This window comes from Zalophus californianus, chromosome 15 (assembly GCF_009762305.2).
Source record: "Zalophus californianus isolate mZalCal1 chromosome 15, mZalCal1.pri.v2, whole genome shotgun sequence".
Lineage (NCBI taxonomy): Eukaryota > Metazoa > Chordata > Mammalia > Carnivora > Otariidae > Zalophus > Zalophus californianus.
In genome coordinates, this window is record NC_045609.1 from 23,352,161 (window position 1) to 23,375,875 (window position 23,715).

General features: G+C 36.7%; 1 protein-coding gene across 2 annotated transcripts in view; it reads left to right on the forward strand.

Moving 5' to 3' along the window:
- Nucleotides 1-21,034, forward strand: part of CABCOCO1 (ciliary associated calcium binding coiled-coil 1) — a 134,911-nt gene extending 113,877 nt beyond the window's left edge. For both annotated transcript variants that reach the window (XM_027597035.2, XM_027597036.2), the window contains 3 exons: nt 14,356-14,478; nt 14,886-15,026; nt 20,641-21,034. In XM_027597035.2, coding sequence (XP_027452836.2) covers nt 14,356-14,478; nt 14,886-15,026; nt 20,641-20,715 — 339 coding nt within the window. In that variant the 3' untranslated portion in view covers nt 20,716-21,034. The remainder of the gene's footprint in view (nt 1-14,355; nt 14,479-14,885; nt 15,027-20,640) is intronic.
- The last annotated feature ends 2,681 nt before the right edge of the window (nt 21,035-23,715 follow it).

A 23,715-nucleotide genomic window follows, 5' to 3' on the forward strand; every position in this document is an offset into this window, starting at 1 on the left:
CCATGTGCCCCATCCACTCATGCATTTTTAAGAATTATACAAATTCCCACATTTGGCATTGACTCATAAAGACAAGAATAGGTCAAAATGTAATGCCAGTGCTACATAAAGCAGTCTACAAATACAGATCTACCCTCTTTCTGGCTCAAGCCAGCAACATTAGCCCTTCACTTTTATGTGCACTAAATTTCACTCTAGTTTTAATAATAATAACAATAAATATAATAATAAAACCTTGTTTATATAAGAGGTTCATCTAGTTAAAAATGCAGTGAGATTCATGGTACTTTATATGACCCAATTTATATTCCCTTTGATGATTTGAAGGTGATAACGTCGTGTGATTCATTGCCACCTGGTTCTGAATTTTAATAACATAATGACTCATCACGATTTTTACATTTCTTAGAGAACCAGCTTGGCCAAACCATGGCAGTTGTTTTTACTGGGGTCATCTGAACTACGGTTCCCAGAATGCTCATGAAAGGGATATGCTTATGTGTTCAGAACAGCCATAATCCATCATGGCTGGTGCCAGGTCGACACATTATGAGTTTACAGTGTCAGCCCAGTAAATTAAAGCTTTGTTGTAGCCCAGCTTGCTATGCAATTATTTCCAGTTCATATCCTATAAATCATCACTCTTCACATGACAATCAACAATTCCCATCTAATATTCTAAACATCCATGTTTTGTGTTAATTGTGCTGTCTGATTCTGCACCTAGAACAATGTGACATGACTGGTACTGATAGCTTGGAAAATAAATTTTACTATCACTAGAACCTATTTAAGGAATATTCTACCTCCTCACATTTTTGTCGAGCTGTTTTGTATTTATGTTGAAATAATAGGAAATGAATTTAAATAGAAACACTTCTCGTGTCTTATCTCTGCAAACAAAAAAAACATAATTTACAATAAATTAGCACCGCAGTTGTTAGTGTAGCTTGGCTCTATTTTGCAATTCTCACACCGAAGCTCACAAGTTGACACTTTTTCTGATAAGGTAATTTTTATAAGGTAGTTCTGTAGGTGATTAAATCTGACAGATGCTAGTGAGATGGTGAAGTTCAGAGATGTAGCAGCAAACGCTTTAAAAAATTCTTGCTAAAATAATAAAATGCCTTATGATCTACCAGCAGGAAAATCGATCTAATAAAAGGATAAATTAATTATAAGGCTGTACTTCTGTGTCTACAACCAAAAATAAAATTATTTGCCAATGAGCAAGTAAGGAAACCAATTGAAACAAACTGTGAGGAAAATGCTATTTTTTAGAATAAAGAATGACTAAAATATTATCTTCCCAGATGTTTCTTCGTATTTACCATCATTGCTGAGATGAACAGAATAAAATGTTTCAAATACAACTAGAAGCTTAAGAAATAGAATGTGCCTTTTCATAACATTTTGATATTCTATCTGTTCTTCAAAACATGCCTTGAACCACCAGATCCCTCAAAGGTAAAAGCTTCATCTTCTCTGAGGGCAATGATGATAATCAGGTGGCTGATGTTTACAATGATACTCCAATCCAAAATCGGTTAAGGCTCAGTTGTAGATTGTATAATTAGATTAACCCAATTAATACTATGGCTTAGTTTTGCAATTTACCTTTATTATTTGAATGGTTTTAGTCCTGGTTTCTTATTTCTAACAGGATTTCAAAACAGTAGCTCATTGTCCTTGCTTGTTTTTGATTACTTAAATGATGTTAGCTTTGCAGGAATCGATTGATACTACAATCTGTTGAAGCACTATATTACAGCATGTGCTGTTTTCTGATTTTCTTATCTAAATATCAGTTGCCTAATGTATGGAGTTCATTTATAAATACCAGGAAGTACCCTGCATCAAGTAAATTAACATGCTGGGCCACATTCTCTGGCTTCATTAGCAACCCTTCATGCCAGGGCTGTGTTCATACAAGTGTGAAAACCAGAACGATCCTTCAAGGCTTTTCCTGGCCTGAATAATTTCTTCATCAGGGAAAAGGCTACACTCATCCTAATATTCCAGTCTTACCACCACAATCTATTCATGTGGCATAACTCCATCTCACATGGATGCCTTTTGGAAGAATTGAACCATTAATAGGGGGGAGAATATGTCCAGTCAAGAAGCCAGTCTGGACACCCAGATGAGGAGCAGTCTGAGTTATAGGTCATAGTAGATGGCCAAAGTTGGGGGCATGGGCTGCTGGCAGGGAGGAGATACAGAAAAAAATCGTAAAATTTGGGACCTTGTAGGTCAGTAGACTTCTATGGCAGGGGGAAATGGTGGTAGAATGATCTATTGACCACAGTGATTTTCTACATTTAATTATTCAATAAATATTTATTACTTCCCCATTATTTATCCACCGCCTGGCAGGAGGTGAAGTGGGGAACAAAATAGACCAAGTCCCTACCCTCAAGAGATCTTTGTTTATCGTAGACATAAATAAGTGACATGGAAATATATATTTAAAAAAAAAACAAGCTTCACATGTTAAGCTGTCTCTACATGCCTGGCATTGTGTAAGTGCTTTACACATATTGATTTAATCTTTACAAAACCCATGTGGTGGGTAACTACTATTATCCCCATTTTCTAGACGAGGACAGTGGCCTTTGTTGTAGGATCACATATGAATAAGCATCCTCAGAGAGCTGCAGTTATGCCTTACGACAATGACTGTGTTTCAATATAGCAGGTGATATTTTGGTGCAAAGAATTTTAAAATAAAATTTGTGCCTTCTGCTTTTCACTCAAAAGAAATGAATGATTCAAACTATGAAAACAGGTGTCTAAAATCTGTGAGACAGAACAAACACTATAGTCCCTACAGGACAGCTGTTGAGATCAAGCCAAAGCACCACTGGGTCTCTGCTAGAGGAGTAACTTGGTACAGCTGTCTAATTCCTTTCATGAAATGGATGGGACTGATCAGAAATTAGAGCCACAGGATGGACAATGAAACTCGTCCACAACAGAACGAATATCTCATTCACCCAGGTTTGACTTTAAAATTATATCAGCCATGAAAATTATTTCACTGTCTTCTGTCATGAGTAATTGGGCTATATTTAATTTTAATCATTAAAATGTAAAAATAATAAAAGCCATCAAAATAGTCTATAGTCAATTTTCTGATAAAGCAAATTTGTTTTTTCCTCCATTTGTGATTTAAATGGCCTCCAGAAAGTTTTTTGGAACTAAGTGTTAATTAAAAATATGGAAATGGATTTAAAGCACATTACAGCACACAGTGGAAGAATAATCACAAGAGATTTGTTCACACAACCATACTCATTTCTCAATGTGTTTTTTAACTGTCTAGGTTATTGGTTGCTTTTCTGCATGTGCCTATTCCTAGAAAAAAACTGTGATTCCAAAGAAAACAGTAATTACAATTACAACAAATGAGACAAAATGCTATTTGAGCGGGAACATGCAGTTTTAGTCACCAACAGAAAACTGATGCTCCTATACTTTCCTGCTTACACAAATGAATTAAGCATGTTCTCACATTTGTTTATAAAACAAATGTCTTTTACATCTCGCCATCTTAAAAAAAATTACAACCTCCATGTCTTACTTTTGTTGAGTTAATTTGGAATTATGCACAGTAGGGCTGCGAGGAACCAGTGAACAAATTCTTTCTGAAATTCCCTGAGAACTTATGCTTTCAGATCCCTAGTGTGCATATATCATTTTACTTTCCTGATCCTGTATTTTTTCACCTGTAAAGCAGAGAGAAACATTTTTGGGACTCCACAAAAAACAAAAAACAAAAAACAAAAAACAAAAAAACAGTGGGTTGCACTTGCCGCCCAAGGATTAGGTGCATGGGCTTTGGAGTCAAATAGATCTGGGTTCAAGTTCTGCTGGAATTTGCCGTTCTCTAGTTAGTTGTGTGACCTTGACCGAGTTACCCAACCTCTGTGAGCTTTAGGTTCTTCATTCAAAAAATGAGGTCAATAAAACCTCTCTTCACAGGGTAGTATGAATTGAAGGCCCTAATATTTATAATGTGCTTTCTAACTAGCTCAATGCCAGGTTCAGAGTAGATTCTCAATAAACGAGAGGTTTCTTTTCTTTATCAGCAATGTTCATTTTCCTGGATGGTGGCCAGTGCTGCCACAACACCAATGGGTACCGTTCACATTTGTTTCGAGGATTGGAGATGCCGGTAGGTGGCCCATGGAGAGCAATGTGAATCATGGACCCTGGAATTGAGCAACTCAGATCTAGAGATTTTCTGATGTTAATGTTACTTCCATCAGGAGCTGTGGAGGGGTAAATGGTATCTCTGAGGAATTCTCTAGAATTTTAGACTATACTGTGTAAAACAACTCTTAGTTTAAGCAATGCATTCATGTCAGTGAGAGGTGGTTTTGTTGTTTGGCACTACAGTAATCAAGCAAATACTCTAGGACTCATTCATAACAGAGAAATACATGTATTGCCCTGATGCAACAATAAACCATTAGATTTGCTTCTCCAGGTGGTACATTTTTTCATGTTAAACTTTTAAAACTGAATCATAGCAGATCAAACAAATTGGCAGCCCTGAAAATTTTTAAATGAATCGTTACCCTAATGGAGTATTTAACACCTAATGAATGCCACCTTTGTACAAAGACCTGAGCTAGGGTCCCAAGATGAATGACACGGTCTCTGCCCTCAAGTCATTTCCACAAAGTGGTGGGAAATCCCTCCTGCATGGCTATAACTCCCGAGTACAATGGAACAAATACTCTGCAAGGGGAACAAGCAAAATCCTTTGAAGCACAAGGGAGACCAAGGAAAACATCCCTGGAGTGAATGAGCTAGCCTGGCAGGGCAGATGGAATATTGATTGGCCAGGATTCGGAAGAAGTGCCCTCCAAGCAAAGACGCCATCACAGGCAACACTCATGGCTGGGAAAGCACCTCCATTCACCCTTGCTGTCTGGCTGGCTGGCTTTCTCTTTTCCCATAGCAAATATTTATCGAGACCCCACTATGTTGTAGGCAGTGTGCATCGTAGGAAGGTAATAATGCGGTATGGCTGGAGTTCACGATCTCTGAAGGCAAGATCTTGGCTCTGGAGGCTACCCGGTGGGCACGGTTAAGAAAAAGAAGGGGGCAGGTGTGACATATCACAGAGGTGCCCCCAACACCTGATTTAATATTAGGACCGAGGGAGAGGGACCAACTGAAGACAACCCTAACATTTTGAGTCCAGAAACCAAGAAGCCGGTGATGTCATTAAGTGATAAAGAAAATGAAGGAGGAACAGGTTTGCGGAAGATAATTAAGTAGAAATAAATGGACAAGCTGCAGCCTGTCTAAGATTCCATTAAGTACTGAGACTGTCATCCAAATATTCTACATCGCGACAGAAAAATACGGAATCTGAGGATCTGCAGAGCCTGGAAACTCTGAGGCTTGTATAAATACAGAAAAGGCCACTTGAAATTTAGTAACGTAGGATATAGCATCTGTAACTGAACTAGAGATGACCTAGCCTCACCCCCTGATTTTACAAATAAAGAAAACATGCTCCAGAGATACTCTCTACTGAGTGGCAGAGCCAATCCAGGACTCTGACTAAACATTTAAGGGGGAAAAAAATTCCAGATTTCTAAAACATTCAAATCTGGAATACAGATACCACCTAAATTTTTCAGAGTTGCCATGATTTCAGTTTCTTAACAGATTATAAGCGAAAGGTCTTTTTTGCAAAAATCTATTGCTATGTGTGCCATTGTTCACAAAACCAGTTTTGTAATTAATTTCCAAGAATTCCAATTCCATGAAAAGCCTCAGAAACTTAGAGGACCTAGAGCTGTTCCTGGGAAGGAAAGACAAGACTCTTTTTAGATTATTGAAATAATGACATACCCATGTATATAATAATGGGCTGCCCGGCATGGAAGGAAGGGCCTGGGTGCTCCGTGAAAGAACCCTGTTTCCAGAACGCCAGGGACACAAGAGTAATCAACGGCAGTTTTCTCAGAAGCACGAAAATCCTGCCCTGCTGATCAAAGAAGAATGACTACTGCACTTAAAGAACCAGTTAGTAGAGATTTTAAAAGGAGGGCTGGGGGAGGGATGGTGGAGGGAGCTAGGCTGAGGGGGAAATATTTATAACTGTGACAACATGTTTCCTTGTAATAATTTATGAGCCCACTGGGGAAAAAGGAAACACACAAACTATGAATAAAATATCCAAAATGTAAACATCATGCCTTCTGTGAATTTTCTTTAGTTAAAAATTAAAGTTGAGGTTGACTAAAGTAAATGACTACATTTTCGTGGTCTCTTATTTCCTTGATGCTAAGGGTTACCAACTGATTTACAACTTCCTGTGTTGTTTTTTAATCTATATTTGCCAGCACATTTTTAATGTCAGATTACTTAAAATAGACATCTTGGTTCTAAGAGGTCAGGAATAATAATATTATGTTGACTGCTCTAAATACTTCATAGCACTCTACAAACATTCTAGTTTGGCCTAAAAAAAAAAAGCTTTATATTTCTAAATGAAATTAATTTCAATATAGTTCTTAGAATTTTTTTTGTTTTGGAGGGTTTTTTTTTTGCTTCCAACGGATGATGACTTCAGGACTGAAGTGCAAGTCAATTAGTATGCTTTGAAGTTAAGTAAATTACATGGATAGCTTTATCCAAATAGTTTCAGTCTCCTCTTACTCAGGTAATTTAAGCTGTGAAAATAACAGGAAGTCCGTGAAAAGAGAAAGACTAGAACCGAAGACTTAGGGTTCCTTCATTTACCGTAGTTTCTCTTCTATTCATTATGACTTATTGTCTCGGATGATTTCTGCAAATTCCAGGTACTTGTTCAAAAAGAGTATTCACAAATATGAAGGCCATGAAATAATTTCATCTTCATAGAAGCTATCATAAGATATAATTAGAATGCAACATATGTAAAATCAATTTTTTAAATTTATATTTGAAAATTCAACACTGGCTTTCCGCAAAGATAATTGCATAACTCATCTTTATCATGCTGACTAATTTACAGATACTGATACTTAATTCTTGAAACAGGAGATAATTTAGAGTATTTCCTCCATTTTAAATATTAAAAACCATCAAGATTTAAATAGAATGCCAAGATGAAGCCAAAACGCATTTATCCATGATCAGAACTGTTTGAAATACTTTACACTGAGTTCAAGGATATGCCTTTTAGAGTGTAACTTAGTAAGCTAAGCAAATATACTCTTGAGTGGCTTTTTAAAAATATCTTGGATCTCTCTCCCACTCCCCCTGCTTGTGTTCCCTCTCTCGCTGTGTCTTTCTCTGTCAAATAAATAAATAAAATCTTTAAAAAAAAATATTTGAAAAGCATTAATTATTTTCCAATTATTTATGATAGAACCAACTGTACTTTCCCTCTCTCACCCTGAGGAAGTTGCAAGATAAGGTCAATCTAGGAACCAAAAGTACAATATTGAACTTAGCAGTTTCAAGAGCTCTGGTGTTTCAATTTTCACAAGAAGGACACGCAAAAAATGTGTCTTATAGGCCCTAACTCCTTACCTTTGACGACATCTGTTAAAGGGAATCTTTTGGAAGTGAGCTCAGTCTGGACAACCACAGACCACACTGGATGCTGAAAAACGAAAGGTGAAAAAAGTGATAAATTGGGTGGGGAAGGGTGGAGGAGCAGCTTTTTCTAATTTTGAAAGTTAGATGTAAACATTCTCTTTTTCTAAATACGTGGTTTGCCTCAGTCCCGATCGTGCCGCAGAACAACTAACTATGTCATGTTCTCTAGCTCTCCAGAGAGAAGTTATTTGGGTCCAAGGAATTCTTCAAATACGATGACATTGGATTTATATTTGGTAATTTAAAGGCTGTGACTATATGAAAACAGGGTGATGGCGTGCCCTTATAAACAAACTCTTCTGCATTAGCTGGACTCTTGGGGCAATGTTAACAATTTCATATAGAAATAGCATGGACGGTATTCTCAATATGGCTACTCTACTCTGTCTTCCAGTGCTGGCATTAGAAAGATGATCCTTTCAATAATAACAGTAATTATAAATAATAATAATAATACACCTTTGGGTTTAATAATAGTTTCCCTTTGAAGAACTCCCAGAATTTTCATCCACATTATCTAATTTATGCTTGAAACAATCCAATGAAGTAGCCAGGTAGCAATTATCATTATCCTACTCTTACAGATAAACAAACTGAGGCCTAGGGATTTTCTTAGCATCACACAATTAGGAATAGAGCCAAGTCTAAAGCCTATAATTCAGTGGTCTTTCTTCCAGATTATTGCCATCTTTAGAAAATATCTGGGTATCTGAAGAACTGTTCTATCCCTCAGGAAATGTTTACACCAGAGACAGATCAAAACATCTTTTCCTTCTAAATCGCATTTATACTACAAGAAGGTACTTTTTTTTTCAAATTCATTAGAGAGGATTTTGTTGTCTGAGGTCATTAAGATAGGAGTACTCAGATTTCTTTTCAAATTGTAATGTTGGCCTTAAGCAGAACCACACTTGGAAATACTAAAGATGTCTAAAATATTCTGGAATTGGTTTCTTTTGTTATTTCACTTTTTAAAAAAATTTCAAGCCCAGGTTAAACAAGATCAAATCAAGAGATATAAATAAAAATGGGCACAAGGTGTTAACTCAAGTGTCCTAGCCAGACTGCAATTTGGTTTACTGTGGGCCTGCCAACTTAAATTCCTCCTTGCCACTTCAGCTGGAATGGGTAGTCTTCATTTCCTGTCCTAACTTGTCCTGTGTCAAAGGTCACTGTTGAGGTGAGCAGCATGTGGATCTGGTGGTCTCAAAGCTCTGTTAAGTTATAGATGTTCAAACTGCCAGTATGTTGTGGATAAAAATAGAAGTTGTTATTAGATGTCTATTCATACCCTGCAGAAGCCTGGCAACATTTTGAACCTTTTCAAAATGTAAATACTGCATATTAAGCACAGGAAAGAAAATTAATATGCTGCATTTGCAAATTTATTTCCAAGTCAAAAATGCAAAGGGGGAGGAGGACTGTTGTAGCAGAATTGACATTCTACATTTATGGGGTATATTAAGAAGTCTGTAATGGCCTGAACACAAAAGAAAACACTTTAGAAATGGATTAATTGAAGTTTCTCTGATAATCTGAGCTTTTGAATTTCCTCTCTTTTGATTTTAAATTTATGGCCTCAGTATGACATTACCAGAGTTTATTGCATTTTGCAGGTGGCATTCATGTGTTGTTACTTTTTGTGTAGTATATTGTGGGCAATGGGTTACAATTTTTGTTAAAAATTTCCAGAACCACACATGTACCTCTTCATTAGACTTGCAAATGAGTAATGCCTTTTTCAAGGGGAGAAAATAGTTAAAACATTACAGGAATTTTTGTGCCTTTTTTCCTTAGTTAGTATTGGGAAATGTTTGCAATAAAGTTTGCTTTTTGAAACTTTCACATTTTGTAGTGAGTTTTGATTTACATATGAAGTCATCATCTGACAATTTGAAACAAATGTCTTTTTAAAGCATACCAGTTTTTTGTATGTATTTCTATCACTCCAAAAAAGTTTTAACAGATTTATCTTGCTTTCTGCCATTCAAAACAGTGGAAAGTTGTCATTTCAATGGCATTTTTTAATATCTTGAATATTTTAATAATTGGATTTAATCATTTAGTAATTGCCACCTTGATCATAGATTTCGTCAGTACAACCATAACCCACAAATCCATCCACCATTTTTTCCAAAGAAAAACAATAAAAAAATAAGTAACAAAAAAAACATTTAAAATACAACACAATAACAAAAACAGTAAGCCAGAGTTTGTACTATCAATAACACTAACACATAAAATAGAAAAAGAAAGCATGAAGTAACACAATTTTCAGATATAATTTTTATACTTCTTCTCAGACACAGTAAGATCTGAAGCAGATTCTAATTCCTATAAGCATTCTTCAAACCTACACTGACCCTGTACTTAGTTCCAGGAGGACTCAAAATTCCTATCACTTATTCCCATGATAGATGTCCATTTTATATTGAATATGTAACATCTTAAAAGTATTCTAGTGATTTCATTTGGCTTGTAAAGATCTTGGATTTTTTAAAACCTACATAATGTTTCAGTGATGAAATTTTGTACTTACGAGTATTAAATTATACCAAAAAGCCATTTACTTGATATTCTTTAAATACCATAGCACAATTCAACTAAAGCTCAGATTGTAAACCATCTTAAATAACACTAATGCAGTGTGCACGTAATGAACAATATAGCCAACTTAAGTTAATTTTCATGTAACAGATAACATCTGGGGGAAATGTATATTGGTAAGTTATGCAAAACTAATTTTCTAGCGACCACATCTGTAGAAGTTATTTATTGTATGTGCACTTAACAGTCCATTATTCTGTTTAGAAATCTATTCTCTTCTTTATTAGAGCTTTTAATGTACTCACCTTGGTTCAAATGGTCTGCTCATTATCAGAAAAAATATAAATGGCATTCACATGGAACAACATGATTGTTTTTATTATATCCATTTGTGTGCAAGCATTCAAAAATGGCAAGAGAAACACATTTATTGCTTTACATTCAAAGTAATATTTAGGGGGTATTTGAAAGTCAAGCAAAACCAATCATTTGGCCAAATGGATGTATGTGTATAATCAGAAACTCCTGATTTTTAATCTCAGCATTAGGCCTCAGGCAAGTCACTTAAAGTCTTTTCCTTTGTTTCCTGATCTAAAGATTATGGGTGCTATTCTCTTAGAGAAGAAGAAAGGGTACTTGCTAAATCAGGGTACGAAATAGGAGTATTTTTTTAATAAACATACTTGATCCTTTTTCTGTTTTTATTTTCCTAGGTTTAAGAGGTAACATATTAGACTTTTGAGGAAAAAAATATGAGACAATTACAATGCTACAGGAATGTATAAAAATAGTTATAAAACTAGCTTTATTTAATTTGCCTCAACTATTCATAGACTTGAGGAAATTATAACGTTCTTTCAGAAAATCTAACTTAATAAAGCTGACCATGTCTTTCTGTTTTAAATAGATTTTATTACAGAACCAGTGATGTTGTAAAACATGAGGTTTTGTTAAAAAAAAATACAAAGGCCTAATTGTATTTTTTCAAGAAAGTATTGCATCAGACGGTTTCATTTAAACATATTTGCTGGCTCTGTGCTCTCACCACAATTATTGATTCTAATTTTCCTTAAACTTGTTTTTTAAAAAGATTACTTAATGGGGGGAAAATTCACTATGATGCTTCTGGTGCTAGGTTTATTTCAAACTATATATCTGACAGTATGCCTTCTTATTATTAATGAGATGACTTTATATTTACCCCCCTCTGAAATTGGGACATTTCTTTCCTTCGTAGTATCTTAGTAACAAAGCCAAATGTAACTCTCTGTGAAAGAGAAAAATGTAGCTATGATCTGGTTCACTGATAGTATGCAAAACACTCTGAAGAAATTCTCACCCCCAGTTTTTGTGCAGGAATTAAATCAAATGAATACCTGTATGAGCTATGAGCTATATTCATAAAAATCAAGCAAAAGAGATTCTTGGGATAAACAGGAGTTTCACTCCACCAAAAAAAAAATAATAATAATAACGTGGGGCTGGGAGTAGTCCAAGTTCCCGAGTATGTGCCCAGTACACACATACGCATACATACACACACACCCAATGCCAAAGACCAGGAAAACTGGATAGTTGGCAAGTAGTTCAGATGAGCCTTGTAAAGAAATGTGGACCACAGAGGTGTGAGGGACAAAACTTGCACACAAATATCTGCTTGCACTCACGTGTATGATCCGATGGAAGAAAGGGCACAAGTGGAGGCGGGGGGAATTGGCTACCACCAGGCTGCAGAGGCCATCTGCTGAGAACTTCCACCAAGGGCTCAGAAACAATTTGCAGAAAGAGCCTGTGTGCAGAAAAGCAGAGCTGCAAGACAAATTTGGCAAGAGCAACAAAATAAAATTCTGCTTCATTAAAAGAAATATTTTACCTTGAAGTTTTGCTCATGCTTTCTTTCTCTGGGTCTACAGTAAACGCAGTAAACCCTATTGGGTTCTTTTCTCTCTGCTTTCCAATGGCTAGCTCACCGCCACTTCCCCCAAATTCCTATTCCTCACCCTCTGTGAAAGTCTATACCACTCAGTATATGCCTCATCATCTGCCCTCGTCTCTAGATTCTCACGTGCAGCTTATTTATTTTACTGATAATGTTGCAAAGGACACTAAATTATATTTAGCTGTTTCATTTTCTTAGCTTGGTAAAATAAAGAGCAATATAAGTTGTGGGAGGATGAAAAACAAGCATGATGAAAAAAGGTACAAATAATTTTGTGGGAAGAAAAAAATGTTTGTATGTCCCATTTAGGGGAAAAAATGACTTATGAATATGATGACAGAAAAGAATTGTTCTTATATATATATATATTTTAGATTCTATTTTGATTAACATTTAGTCAACTTAAGAAGAATAATCTGGAATGATGTCACCTAACAGAATAGAGATTAAGTGATTAATAATAATCAATAATTTCCAAGTATGGCAACATGATGACATGGATATTGAAAACTGCACAGGACGAGAAGTTGGCACAGCAGGGTTTAACTCCCAGCCCGGGCACTAAGTGATGATTTGACCTTAAGCCAACCATTTAATCGCTTGGTTTCCAAATTGCCTTTACTACAGAGTTCTAAAACTTCAGTTCTTCTCTATATTTATACTAAGCAGCAGCTTCCTATAAAATCGAATTAAAGTTAACAATATGAATTCAATGCAAATACACTGGGACAACCAAGGAATAGCTTGAGCTTTCAAGACATTCCCAAACCTATCTAAATAAAAAAACATTTGAATACTAATAATACTAATAAGTATTCAAACGATGAAACATTACAACCTATAAGTTGTAATGATCACATGTTCAACAGGTAAGTTAACTTGAAATATTGTAAAGAAGTTAGAAGGGAATGGATGATGATTTCAGGTTTTTCCAAGTCCTGTAGGATGGTAATTAACTGGTGATTTTATGCATTTCCAGAGTTTTGTCTTTAAACATATATGTTCAGGGGCTGTCTTTGTCAGCACATGGTGGGTGGCTTCACCTCTGGGCCTCAAAAGAAAGCTCACTGTATAAATGAGAACATCAATATACCAATGTACAGTGAGGAATGTAATAGGCGTGAAGATCAAAGCACTGAACTGGGTACGTCTTTATAGATCAATGGAGATGGGAAGTCAAATTATGATCAAGATGTTGCTTGTTAAACACAGAATCAGAACAAAAGGAACTAATTAAGTGATTCAGATGTTTGCCTTAATCAGTACCCTCCTCTCTTTCTCACCTTCAAGTCACGGTGGGATGGACACTGCTTAAGTTGACTTCTTTGACTCCTGTTTCTTCATTTCCAGTGTTGACCAACCATCACCCTCCCTCAGATTTGCACACTTGCTACAAAATTCTGAAGTGCTCACAGTGAGGTCTTGCCTCACCCTCTGTATTTTTGGTTGGTTTTACAGATCTCCTCTCTGATTCATAGTGCACTGGCTTTATGCATTAACCTTCAGAGTCTTTATTGTCCTCATCACCAAGTTCTTGGTGGCCACTTTTCCATTGCCCCCAAGAATGGCCACACTCTGCTGAGTAACACTGATCACGATTAGGCTGTTGGTGAATGTTTTAAGCACACAAACCCTGCCAGAACTGGAGAAGGTATACAGAGGATCTAAAGCACGGTCTCTACCTACAGAGAGTTTGTAGGCAACAGGAAGGGAACACTGACACATAAAACAATTAAAGATCAAGACAGTATAAAATGAAGTCCTTTATACACAAACAATGAATCATGGAACACCACATCAAAAACTAATGATGTAATGTATGGTGATTAACATAACAATAAAAATTTTTAAAAAATGAAGTCCTAAGCCACATAGTATAGAAAAAGAATAAGACAGTGGGAAGAATAAAATGCTAATTATCAGATACAGAGATACAGAGAGCAAAAAGCAATAGAGAACCTAAGAGGGCAGTGGTGTCAAGAATTTAGAGGAAATAGCACTTAAAATATAATAGACTTGGCACTATATATATGCATATGCACACTTATATAAAAATTATATGCACATTAATTATACATAATTATATATTATCATATAATTTTAATTAATTTAATTGATAATAGGTTGTATGATATATGTTATATAATATGTGCTGTGTATTATATACTATATATTCATTACAATATAGAGAGGGAAATGAATGAATTGGCCGAAATTGTGGTTAGTCACCATGATACAGCTCTTTTCTTCCCCTCCAGCAAGTGTTAGAGGTTGTCAAGTCTTCAGGTGGTCTCTTCCCGGATCCTCTAGAAGAAGGAATCTCATTTGATACTTATTCAACATTCATAGAGCCACCCCCAACATTGGATACAGAAATGAAGGTAGGTTTCTTTCTGTCTCTTAATTCACCTTGTCTCAGCATTTTATTCTCTATGGGCAGGAGGGAAAAAACTAAATGCTCTTCCATTTTCTTACCCTCTGATTTTTTCCAGCTCAATATAAATATTTCTTTTAGGGTTGACTCGCTGGTGGGCCAGCTGAGGATGGCTCAGCAATTTCAATCTCTCCACTTCCACTCTCCTCAAAGTAAGCACTGATTAGCAGCACCATGGCTTGATCTGTCCTGATGCTCATGAATAACAGAAATGCAAGATAACATCCAATCAAAACCTTCTTTCAGATCAACATCATTCCTTGTAGAAAAGTACCCAGGGGAAGTTTTAGGTTACATATAAATCACTGAACATTCCAGAAGTCACTTGAGTGTTCTTTATTTTTAATATTCCAGGGATTGGATCAAGAACAAGGCCCTGATGAATCCCAGTCAGAAGCCAACACTTCCGATGTGGATCCTTTAGTGGGTTTCACCATCAAAGATATAAAAGCAGTTCTGGATCAAGTCACAGATGATATTTTAATCGGCATTCAGGTAGTCAGCCTTGATAGCATGCTCACTTACTTTATTATTACTGGTTAATTAGCCAACCTGAGCCTTAATGTCTGTAAACGCTACCCACACTCTGCCAGCAAGAGTGATGCTTATGATGGAGGACTTCAATTTCACATCTCCCCGTAATTCACAGTTGAGTCATCTAAGACTCAGTAAGATCACAAAACAGGTTCCCCAACAGCACCTAGAGTGGGGTGTGTTGCCAGTTGCCACAATCATCCATCATCAAAACCCAAAATGTGAAACGGTAAAAACTGCGTGCCCATCATACTGTAAACATGGCTCATGCAAGAGTAAATGGAGTATCTTTCTAACAGCAAACACGGAAGATCAACCATAATTCTTAGGTAAGTCTCCTCACCAAATTTCTAAAGAGAGGCCTTCAAATCCTTGAACTCCCTCTCAGAGAGTTTGTTCCTTTTTACGTACCACTAATAGCTAAGCAATGTACACCAAAGGCTGCATGGAAATGGTGATGGGACAGCCATCCCGGGCAACTGCCACTCATGGATCAGTCAGATTAACTTTATGTCTAACCTTTTTTTCCTGTCAAAACAAAACAAAACAAAAACCCATCTCTACCTCAACACAAAGACTTGCATCATTTTTCAGGCAAAATGGTTAAGTAAGTGAATTGCCTATTTTAAGAAGATTTACGATTTTTTATAGAAATGACCATGAATCAATAGAACAACATACTACATGTTTAAAATATTAATGCATCTCAGGGAAAGATTTAATTGTTATCTGAACATGAGATGATATATAAAAAGCACACTATATTAAAAACTAATTTAGAAAGAGCAAAAGATTAGCTTGGCGTAAGCATACCTTGTTACTTGTCTAATCATCAAACTTTAATGCATTATTTACATGAACATTTAATGATTTGATACCAACAGAATCAGCCAAAGTCCTCAGCTTAATAAGGGGTGTTTAGTGTTTACCAGAAATAGTGGTAGAACACGTTTTACACAAAGCTTTATTGTTAACAATCCCATGAATGTAATAACTGGTTACTGTGTGGAAGGGCAGAGTGCAGTTGAATTAAACTGAGTTCAGAACATATCTCCTTTTTAGATTTGATAACATTTCATCTAAATATAGTTTATGTATAATCATGGCCCTGGGCTCCTTTGCCAACCTGCAGCTCTGAAATTATGGCTGAGGAACTACTAGACAGTAATAGAATTGTTTGCAGGCTCCCAAAATTGAAAACATCTTTACCAAGGCCATGTTCCATGTACTGAGCAGTATATTCTTAACTGTTCATTGAATATTTTTTTTTTTTTTACTGTTAGAGTTTGCAACATTTATACCACTACTCTATAACAGAAAGAATATGATTGTTGTATATGTGTGTTATTGTCCCTTTGGCCTAAAGCCAACCTTGCTGCACCTGGAAGTTCATTAGCTGGTTCGTCTAAATGCAATCAGACATAGAAAGGACTTGGACCAGAGGTGGGAGATGCAGATCCTTTAGGTGCCGCAATCATTTCCATTTCAAGTGGATTCATGGACATTAGTCTGGGCCAAATTACTGCCAATCTTTCAATAAAATGGCTTGATGATGTGGATTTATACAATGTTTCAAGTTCTAGCAACCCCTTTATGTCTTTTCTCTCAATAATCCTGGTAAACTACATGAGAATGAGCCAGGCACTTCCCTGATAAATAAATTGAAAAATGATAGACACGGAAAGACTAAATCATTTATCCAGCGTTTCCAGGGTCAGAAACTGTTGAAAGACCCTGAATGGGACCTATGACCTGGATTCTCGTTCTAATCCCAGTGTTATCCACAAAAACCACACAACCTCTAATATCACGACCACACTACTTTGGACTTTAATACTCCGGTGGTATGGCACGATTTCAGTGTTTATCCTTGTGTCTTGGTCAGGTCCCAAGTTTAATTACTCTCTGCCTACCTAAATTTTTTCCCCTGTTTTAGATAGGTAAGTTATTTTCCCCTTCTAAACCCTGTCTTCCAATGTTGCTGGCTCTTGAAACTGCAGCATCCCTGTTCAAAGGTAGCCACATGTCAGTGGTCAGTGTAGGAACACACTGACTTGCTGTAGAAACATTTAATGAATTAGTTTTTGCAAGATGTTTTCAATTTTCCAATAGTTTTTTTTTCTCCTTTATTTGAGAGCCATGCTGTTATTACAATTTTTGGAGGAAAAGGCAGTAGAGAATTCATGTTTTGAATACAGATTTTTAGAGCTCCTTCTCCAGTGTGGTTTCAGGCATTTTTCCCTTTCTATAATTCAGAAATTTCAGAGAATGTAGTGTGAATTTTTAAATTTTTTATGTTAATCCACTTACTTTCCCATTGACGAACTTTATAGTTCTAGAGATTTATTAAGAATGAAGTTATCTTGGCCCTGAGATGTTAATTAAAATTATACTGAATAGAGCAAACATTTTAGGCTTATATAGTTTAGGTATTTTAATTTTAAAGATACATTCAAAATGAAATTATTTTGGCCCTGAGTTGTATAATAAAATTGTACCCAATGGAGCAAACTTTAATATATTTAAAGAATTACATTTCAGAAAAATATGAATACTAACACTAAATTCTTACATTAAATGCTGGCTGTTGGCCCTAAGCAACAGGGTAAAATAATGTAAAAACCTTGAGGGAAGTTTGCCATCTTAGGACGATAGGTATTTTTAGGTCAACTTGAATTTCCAGGTTAGAAAAGCTAAGTGAGAGAACACCTCAAGGTAGTCGTCAGTGAGAGGCTATTGAGCCCAGGTCATGAGTTTTCCATTCTTCCCTTAAAGGCAATAGAAGCTTGTCCTATGCTAGTGGTTGGTGGGATAGCTAATCAGCTTAGCAGTGTTCCAAGGAATAACAAGGAGATATGGTAGACTAATGACAACCTCGTTCTTGACCAGAGCAGGAGGCTTTTCGTCCAGGCTCTGCTGGTCGGCCCTGAACCGAAGTACTGATCACCATAGGCTAGAGATCTGAAATGTAGCTCTCCTCTGTCAGCACACAACGCTATTTGGCATGCACCTCACCCTCATGAACCTCCTCCCCCAAGCCCACACCTGTGTCAATGAATTTTGTTTCAGTGAAATACCAGAAAGGTCTCCCAAGTTAATGTGCAAACACTGGTGACACCATGAAACAGAAGCTGGTAGATGATAGTACCTGTGTCCTTAGTTGAAAGAAAGGAAATTATTAGTGGACATTGAACACATTAATTGAAAGTGGGAAGAGTTAACTGTTTAGTTAGAGTGGTGCTTCTCAATCCTTTGGAATTGTGACAAGATTATTTCTTCAAACCATTTCAATTCTTATACGGTCTAATAGGGTGCACGCCAGAAAGAAGCAAGAGTAACGTATTTTAAAAATCTTTCACAAGGCCATACTACTGAAATATAACACTGGTGAATATATCAGAAAATTAAGAGTTGGAATTATGAATTTAAAATCAGCATATGGGGCGCCTGGGTGGCTCAGTCGTTAAGCGTCTGCCTTCGGCTCAGGTGATGATCCCAGGGTCCTGGGATCGAGCCCCGCATCGGGCTCCCTGCTCAGTGGGAAGCCTGCTTTTCCCTCTCCCACTCCCCCTGCTTGTGTTCCCTCTCTCTCACTGTGTCTCTCTCTTTCAAATAAATAAATAAAATCTTAAAAAAAAATTTTAAAAAGTTAGCATATAATGTTAACATACTTAATTTTTAATTACTTAATTTTTCAGATAAGAACTAATCCCCAGGGTGCCTGGGTGGCTCAGTTGGTTAAGCGACTGCCTTCGGCTCAGGTCATGATCCCAGAGTCCCGGGATCGAGTCCCACATCAGGCTCCCTGCTCAGCGGAGGGTCTGCTTCTTCCTCTGACCCTACCCCCTCTTGGGCTCTCTCTCTCTCTCTCTCTCTCAAATAAATAAATAAAATCTTTAAAAAAAAAAAAAAAGAAGAACTAATCCCCAAAGTGGCTCAGTGACTTGTCCAAGGCTACATAACTAAATTAATCCCTATGTCTCCGTCTCCTAGACCAATGTTCTTTCCACATCTACTAAAACCATGACAAAGGAGATTAGTGATTCCTGAAAAATGACAGGGTTCATTTGTAACCTGGAGGACCATGTTCATTCTTCTTTGCCTCCTCCACCCAACCACCAAGAAAGGAAAAATGAAAAAAATGAGAAGCCAGAGGCCAGAGCTTCATCTAGGGCTTGATAAAACTTGAGCCAGGGGCACCTGGGTGACTCAGTTGGTTAAGCATTGTACTCTTGATTTCAGCTCAGGTTAGGATCTCAGGGTGGTGAGATGGAGCCCCACGTCAGGTCTACGCTCAGTGGGTGGTCTGTTTGAGATTCTCTCCCTCTCCCTCTGCCCCACCTTACACATGCATGCTCTCTCTCTCTAAAATAAATAAATCTTTAAAAAATAACAATGAAAAAAAGCTTGAATCAAAAAGATGGGTACTCACATAAGGATCCAGAATTGTTGACACCAGTGTGATCTTTTCAGAAATATTGATTCTTACCATGAAGGTGAAACAAAATCTCATCAGATAAGGTAACCAGGGTGTACACTTCAAAACTATCTATTACAATTACACTCATAAATAAACAAATAAGAATGAAAATTTATATGTAGCCCAAAACAGTATTTGATTTTTTAAATTTATTCTGTATAAATTGAAATAACAGAAGTTTCTCAAAATACAGTTACCCCGAAGACATCAAATTATGTTATAGATGTTAACATTCTAAACTTCAAATTGCTTATTAATAGTTATGTGTATAAACTACTCCTCATACACTCGTAAACGTTTTTTAAATCACCTAAACAAAACACCAGTTTTGCCACATCGTTCACCACTGGCTTCTCTATACATAATTTTATTACCCATCATGAAAAAAAGGAAGACATTTCCGGGACTACTAATGTTCAGATAATGTGGAAGGGTTTCTGGAATTGTGCGGGTAGCAGTGTCAGCCCACAGAATATCACTGCCAGAGGCTAAATGCTATCACAGCTGCAGCAAACACTAAAACCTGTCAGCAATCACATACTTTTTTCTACCCAAACTATACCACAAAGTGGCATAATTCCAAGAGTTATAATGTCTGATGAATATTCTTAATTATGAGAATTGTTCTAATTGTGAGATTATTTGTGTTGTGATTTCACAACAGAAGCTTTCTGAGATCCCATTTAGAATGTATTACACAGGAGACAAAAACATCATTGCAAAGGGTTGGGGGGGACACACAACACCGCACTAACTGAGACCAGAGCAGTTTTTCTGATTCGGTGCTTATTGGTAAAGTCTGTCTGAAAATACAGATAAATTATCCTATCTTCCAACACAAGGCTATGTGAAAAATGGCTGTCCAAATACCACTTCCTGTTCATAGCAGCCATGCTATACATCGGGAATGTGCAGAGAAATATGATAAAGTGTTATCACATCACTACAGGCTGAAACACGGCTCTGTCTGCAAAACAGGAAGGTGTGTGAGGGATAATGTCTGTCTTCAGGCACTATAGTATGTCAAAACCACAAAGACAATGTGCAGCAAAAGATAGCTCCATCATAACCACTTTTTTATGATTGTCTTCACAGACCGAGATAAACGAAAAGCTGCAAATACAGGAAGAGGCCTTTAATGCACGAATAGAAAAATTGAAAAAAGCCTGAGGACTCAGTACAAGGAGAGTCATGCTAAACTTCACAGAAACAAACACAACCAGCCAGAATAGTAGACTCTCCAGAGCAGCATATCTCCTTCATTTCATTGGGAGAGGAAAAGCAAGCCTTACATTTTATTATCCTAACTAATTAGAAAAGTATTGGCCCCCCTTTTGCTATCTCCTGTCCCGTAACAGCCTCCGAATTTATGGCACTAAGTGTAATAAGAACATTTTGTATACAAGAGTTTGGAGAATTATATATAAAAATACAATTACTTTTACGATACTCCTTTGACATTTTGACTAATAAATGCTATTCATCTTCAGGGAGAGTGAAGTCAACTTTTTTAAATAAGGAAAAATAATAATAATTTTATCCATATTGACCCAGTGAGTTGCCACATTACTGGAGCCCTGTGAACAGATACCACACTGCCAAGGATAAAACTTGCTAACAATAGCAATTAAAATGCATATACTATGGGGCGCCTGGGTGGCTCAGATGGTTAAGCATCTGCCTTCGGCTCAGGTCATGATCCCAGGGTCCTGGGATCGAGTCCCGCATCGGGCCTCCTGCTCCTTGGGAGCCTGCTTCTCTCTCTCTCTCTCTCTCCCTCTCTCTCTCATGAATAAATAAAGAAAATCTTTAAAAAAAAAAAAATGCATATACTATGGTTCCCCCCCACACCTTAAATCACTTGGTTTTCTTATTTAAATGTTTCAGTGTGAAACTAATTTTCTGAAATTATATAATGCAGTTTGAAGCACTTTAATTTATTCTGTACTGTATTTGTTATTTCTAATCTTGCTACTCTCCCAGGAGAATACATGACCTATATAAAAAGAAGCAATGTATAAATGGTTATTAAAGACCAACCTATATATAGATTGTAAAAATCTTAAATACAAATCAAACTCACAGAGCTCTTAAAATTAACCATTATATTGCAGTAGAATGATTGAAAACATCTCAAGCCTTTAAATACCTTTATTAAAATATGATTTTAGAAGAAAAATATCTATTTGCCAACTGATTGTTTCAGGTTGGATAAATTAAATTAATTACTAGCTAGGTCCTTTCCAAATTTCTTAACTTCAGAGTATTTGAGAATGGAGAGCATTACTAGGAAGGGGAGAGTTCCTTCCAGAAGTTTCCAGTTTAGGGGTGCCTGAGTGGCTCAGTCGGTTAAGCGTCTGCCTTCGGCTCAGGTCATGATCTCAGAGTCCTGAGATCAAGTCTCACATCAGGCTCCCTTCTTAGACTGCTTCTCCCTCACCTTCTGCCTGCCGTTCCCCCTGCTTGTACTCTCTCTCTCTCTATCTCTCTGATAAATAAATAAATAAAATATTTTTCTTTTCAATTTGAGTTGATAAAAGAATATACATACTCAGTTAAAGGCAACAACAACAAAGTGTAGACAAATGAAAAATAAATTTCACCAAAGCTGGGTACCCCCATTTCTCTCCCCATGAGGCAACCATGGCTTCCAGTAAATTCTTTTTTTTTAAGACTTTATTTATTTATTTGACAGAGAAAGAGAGCACAAGCAGGGGGAGCTTCAGAGGGAGAGGGAGAAGCAGACTCCCCACTGAGCAAGGAGCCCGATGTGGGGCTCAATCCCAGGACCCTAGGATCATGTCCTGAGCCGAAGGCAGCCATTCAACTGAGTGAGTCAGCCAGGCACCCCCCAGTAAATTCTTGGAAAAGTATTTTTTATCCATTTAAATAATTGGATGCTTGTATAGAGTGATCTTTTTTTTTTTTTTTAAAAAGATCTTTACATTGCTCTTTCATCAAATATTTTGGAGATAATTCCCTATCAGTGCATTTTAATGACCATACAGTATTTCATTTTATCAATTCCATAACTTTTTTAACTAGTCTTATTGATGAACTTTTTATTGCTTCCAGTAATTTACTATCACAATGCTACATTGCCATTTTTATGAACATGTATGATTATACCTGTAGGATGAATTCCTAGGAAGGGAAATTTCTAGGTCAAATTTAGTGCCTTTCAAAGATATTTCACCAACAGTGAAATGAGAATGCCTATGTCTCTCTACATTGTTACCAACAACAAGCATTGGTCAACTTTTTATCTTTGGTATTCTGATAAGTAGAACATAATGTCACGCTGTTGTGTTAATTTGCTTTTATCTTCTTACTCCATACAGATTGAGCAACGTTCATATGTTTATAAACAAATGCGTGTGTGTGTGTGTGGTTAATCCTCCTAATAACCCTAAGGCAGAGAAAGAAGGTATTATTAGCCTCATGTATGATAGTACCTGTTAGGGAGCCTGAAGCTTAGGGAAATTATTAACTTGAACCAAGTTGCACAATTAGTAATTGATGGATCAGGGCTTTAAACCCAGGTCTGACCTATTTTATAGATGAGGAAACTGGAACACAGAAAAATTTTAGGTACTTTTCCCATGATCGCACAGCCAGTAAGTGGTAGAAACAGGTTTTGAACTTAGGTCTCTATGATCGTAAAACCCACATTCTTCACCTTTATCTTCATTGAGCTATCTCATTGTCAATATGAAACAAAGTGAAAACTGGCCTTTCTTTTTTGTTATTAGTTATAATAAAGGAACACACTATTGTTAGCATATTAAGTATTTAGAAAAGTTATGCAAGAAAGGAAAGTATAACTCAGCTCCTTTCATTCATTCATTTATTCATTATCCAGTATGTAGCATTGAGTACCTACTATGTACCAGGGCATTGAGTAGGGAGCCAAACAGACATGGTCTCTGCCCTAATAATCTAGTAGGGGAAATAGTTAATACTAACTGTGATAAGGACAAGCTTTGGGGAATTATGAGAATATTGAACAAAGGAGTCTGGGAGGTCACAACATGTCCCACTCGTTTTGACATTTGGGCTAGGAACTGAGGGGTACCTAGAATTAACTAGACAGAAGAAGGTGAAGGAAGAGGAAATTCAGACAGTGCAAAGTCCCTGGGACACAAGGAGAGGCTGAACAATTTAGACACA